General features: G+C 43.7%; 1 protein-coding gene across 3 annotated transcripts in view; it reads left to right on the forward strand.

Annotated features, from left to right (window-relative positions):
- si:ch211-212o1.2 (uncharacterized protein LOC492735 homolog) overlaps positions 1-5,000 on the forward strand; it is a 41,433-nt gene that overhangs the window by 15,368 nt on the left and 21,065 nt on the right. For all 3 annotated transcript variants that reach the window (XM_062547678.1, XM_062547679.1, XM_062547677.1), the window contains 2 exons: positions 783-902; positions 3,810-3,901. In XM_062547678.1, coding sequence (XP_062403662.1) covers positions 783-902; positions 3,810-3,901 — 212 coding nt within the window. The remainder of the gene's footprint in view (positions 1-782; positions 903-3,809; positions 3,902-5,000) is intronic.

Below are 5,000 nucleotides of genomic sequence, written 5' to 3' on the forward strand. Positions count from 1 at the left end.
GGTAGAGATCATGACCTCACTGCTCACGATACACTTGTCCTCATCGAGCCGATTACTCAAGAGCACTGTCAGTAATGGGACACACACACTGCTGCCCACCACCCTCACTCTCTCTCACACACACATACACACACACACACACACACACACTCATACTCGGCAAGTATGCCGTCGGTTGGATCTCCTGTCGGCCGACCTGGCGGACCTCTCGCCGATATCGGTCTGCTGCCCCCTGCTGACCTTTGCACTCCGAGGTCATTAGCATACGCAGCGGCGAAGGCCACCCAGAGGGCTCGCTCTTCACACGCATCACTTCCTGCTGATGAAGTGCTTTTCACATTCGGCTGATGAGTTCATTTTTCACATCTTTGTCATTATGATATGTGTGTGTGAGTGTGTGTGTGTGTGCGTGTGTGTGTGTGGTCTATGGTCTATGGTCTATATGAGACTTCATGATGAAGTTTGATGTGTTTTATCCATTCCTGAAGCTATTTACACACCAGAAGTTGGTAGGTGACTGACTGCATGAGGATATCTTTTGGATTGAATCGTACACTGTGTGAGACTACACACACACGCACACACACATGCACACACGCACACACACACGCACACACAACCACATATACACATATAATATTCAAATGCCTCGGGTTGTCAGGATGTTTTTGTATTTGTTGTTTGCTTCGGATTTGGTCAATATTTAAATGAGTATTTCTCTCTCTCTCTCTCTCTCTCTCTCTCTCTCTCTCTCTCTCTCTCTCTCTCTCTCTCTCTCCCAGGTAAGCGTCTGCAGGAGTGGGTCTGCGTGCTTCTGTGCCTCTCTCTCTTCATCATGAACTTCTCCTTCCTCCTCATCAACTTCTCCACGGTGCACATCTTCAAGATTATCTTCGGCATCGGTACGCTCCGGACCCTCTCCTTCTCCAACACACACACACACACACACACACACACACACACACACACACACACACACCCCAAACTCCGCAACACATCCAAGCCATTAGTCAACCCCACTGGCGTCTGGCTTACACCGATAGCATCTCCTATTAAAGGCAGGAAACAGTGCACTGGTGATAATGACCGGAGCCCTACTGTTGTTTGGCCTGCACTCATAGGGGATGGTTCACCATTAAAGGGGATTGTTTGTCACCAACACCACTGTTTACAGACTCACTGTGCCAGTCATCATCATGGTCATCATCTGGGTCTTAGTGAAAGAGAGTTTTCAGAGTGAAAAGGTTTATTCTTAAAATGCTCTGGAAAGGTAGGTAGGGGTAGCTGTTTTTTCTGTTGGTTTCTTTTGCAGGGTTGGCAGTCTGTAACTCATAATGACCTGTAATACAGGTTGACATGTTACACAGAGTAGAAAGCAAAACATATATTTACTGCTTTGATAAATGGAATCTTCATACATTTAATTTTGACTTTTTTTTAATCATTTGCAAAAATCCCCTCTTTAGTGAAAAAAGATTTCTACAAAGTCATGTTATTTAATTAAAAATATATCTTCACCCCCCCTTAAAGTGACTTTTTTTCCCAATGTTGTGAAATGCTGGGTCATTGGTGTCTTCACACATGCCTGTGTGTGTGTGTGTGTGTGTGTGTGTGTGTGTGTGTGTGTGTGTGTGTATGTGAGGTACATTTCTCCACTGTTTCCCCACGCTTGTGGTTCTTGTAAATTGATCAGCTATTGATCGCCTAGACAGGGGCGCTGGAACGTGAGGGAGGAAGGAATCACACAGTGTTGGGGCTCTTCAGTTAGTCTACTAATAATCCATGGCCTCTGAAACATCCGTCTCTATATTTCACTACACACACTTAGTGTGTGCAAATGGGAATCATCCCCATCCCTCCCCAGTAGTCTCTGAATACTCGTCAATATGTGTGTGTGTGTGTGTGTGTGTGTGTGTGTGTGTGTGTGTGTATACAACTATTTAAGAAGTGTATATAAATATATATATATACAGCGCCCTCCACAATTATTGGCACCCCTGGTTAAGATGTGTTCTTTAGCTTCTAATAAATTCTTTTTTTTTCCAAATAATATAGGACCACACTGAAAAAAAAGCGTAAAATCCAACCTTTAATACAAGAGCATTTATTTAGAAGGAAAAAAATCCCACATTAATAAATAATTATTCTTCATAAAATCACCTGTTCCACAATTATTGGCACCCCTAACAATTCCTAGGAAATAAATGTAATTAAAGTATTTCTGTCATTTCTGTCATTTCTACAGTAGTTTACAAAGTCAATCAGAGTATGTAGGAACATTTAATTAGTAATTCTTAACATCCTGTTTCCCTGGGCTATCAATATGACGTGACACAGAGGCCATTTCTCTTCAACATGGGAAAGACAAAGGAACACACTGTTCAAGTAAGGCAGATGTGTGTCGACCTTCACAAGTAAGGCAATGGCTATAAGAAAATAGCCACTCGCACACCTGCCCATATCTATGGTCAGAGGAATCGTTAAGAAGTTTAAAACAACTGGAACAGTGGTAAACAAGCCTGGAAGAGGACGCATGTTTATTTTGCCACCACGCACAGTGAGGAGGATGGTAAGAGAAATAAAAAAAATCTCCAAAACTCACTGTTACAGAATTGCATCAAATGGTTGCATCTTGGGGTCACAAAGTCTCCAAAACAACCATCAGGCACTATCTACATGCCAACAAGTTGTTTGGGAGGCATGCAGGGAAAACAACCTTTCTCACTCAAAATCATGAGCACAAACGTCTGGAGCGGTACTGGGCCTTCAACTGGGACCGTGTGCTTTGGTCAGATGAGACAAAGTTAGAGTTTTTTGGCAACAAACACTCTAAGTGGGTCTGGCGTAACAAAAAGATGAGTATGCAGAACAGCACCTCATGCCCACTGTGAAGTATGGGGGAGGATCGGTGATGCTGTGGGCCTGTTTCTCTTCCAAAGGGCCTGGGAACCTTGTTAGGGTGCATGGCATCATGAATGCTTTGAAATACCAGGACATTTTAAATCAAAATCTGGTGGCCTCTGCCCGAAAGCTGAAGATGGATCGTCACTGGGTCTTTCAGCAAGATAATGACCCTAAACATATGGCCAAGTCTACACAGAAATGGTTCACCAGACACCGTATCAAGCTCCTACCATGGCCATCTCAGTTCCCAGACCTCAACCCCATTGAAAACCTGTGTAGTGAGTTGAAGAGGAGAGTGCAGAGGAGAGAACCCAGGTCGTTGGATGATTTGGAGATTTTGTGCAAAGAGGAATGGTCGAAGATCCCTCTTTCTGTTTTCTCTAATCTTGTGAAACATTATAAGACAAGATTATGTGCTGTTTTATTAGCAAAAGGGGGTTGTACAAAGCATTTACATCAGGGGTGCCAATAATTGTGGCACACCTGATTTGATGTAAAATAATTATTTCTTAATGTGGGATTTTTTCCCTTCTAAATAAATGCACTTGTATTAAAGGTTGGATTTTACGCTTTTTTTCATTGTGGTCCTATATTATTTGGAAAAAAAATGAATTTATCAGAAGCTAAAGAACACATCTTAACCAGGGGTGCCAATAATTGTGGAGGGCGCTGTATATGCTTCTTAAATAGTTGTGTGAAATCTGTTGTGACTAATAAACACTCACTTTAAATACTGGTTATTGGCCTTTGCCTGCTATTTTGATGTCCTTAATTCTCATTCTCTCTTCTATCTATCTATCTCTCTCTCCCTCCCTTTTTTTCTTTCTCTCTGTCTCTCTCTTCTCTCTTCTCTCTCTCTCTCTCTCTCTCTCTCTCTCTGTCCCTTTCTCTGGTCCTCTCTGCAGTGGCTGGGATTGTCATGGCAGACTTTGCCTCGGGGATGGTGCACTGGGGAGCGGACACCTGGGGCTCGGTAGACATCCCCGTCATTGGGAAGGTGAGTGCAAGCCAGGCCAAGAGCTGCTGCTGCTGCTGCGCCTCCATCAGTTCCATGGTGCATAGCGGCCATGCGTGCCCAGGGAGTCAGAATTTCAGCACTGATCCCCGTTCAGCATTTCACCAAATTAAGAGACATAACATGCTGAGCTTAAATTGAAGATGTCCTTATACTTCGAGCCCCTAATATAAATGTTGGCCACGTGCAGTGTCTGGGCCATGCGCTAAAGCTAATATGTGAGGTGTGGGGGCATGTCTGTGCACAGGGGCTTGCCTATGGTGTTAGATGAACTCTAATGATTGTGATGGGCATTACCCTTATACTCTTCTCAGAGCGGTAGATAAAACAGAGTGGCGACACTCCCATAGACCTCCATAGGAAAAAATGGCAGCGCTTTTTCCAGGCTATTTCCTCGTTATGGGGCTTTTGGAACTGTTTACAGCCAATCTCTTGGTCAGTAGTCAATGAGTTAATTGATTACACCTTCCAGCATCAGAAGTACATCCCACCCTCCTGCGATTCAGCCATTCAGCACAGTTTTTTTTGGAACTGTTGATCGTGGCGGCAACATCAAAGAGTGTCGCAACTCTCTCTATCTATGGCTCTGACTCTTCTCTACTCATTGCCTGACTTTGCCCCCCTTCCTGTCATTTAAATTAGGGCACGTAGGGCACCTAGTTGGACAGAAGAAATGTTTTGTTGACTTTGTCCACACAGGACTATATCTAGCATTTATCAGACATGATGGGCAGGCTCAGAGTAGTATTTATTACTTATTACACACACGCACGCAGGCACGCAGGCACGCACACACACACGCATACACACACTACTTGGGGATGCCCCATCAATTGTCTTACTCATTACAACCAGTCGTAATAACACACATGCAGATTTATACAGTGCACATACTCATACCTAAACATTAACACACAATAGGCTGTTGGCATTTAAAGGTTATGTGTAATCCAGGATGGATTTGGTCCATAATGAAGTACAGTACATCCACAATGTGTTCAAAACACATACATACCCCTTGCCTCACCTTATTATCACAACCAGCCTTTTACATGCGCGCACACACACACACACACACACA

Source organism: Sardina pilchardus, chromosome 10 (genome assembly GCF_963854185.1).
Source record: "Sardina pilchardus chromosome 10, fSarPil1.1, whole genome shotgun sequence".
NCBI classification, from domain to species: domain Eukaryota; kingdom Metazoa; phylum Chordata; class Actinopteri; order Clupeiformes; family Clupeidae; genus Sardina; species Sardina pilchardus.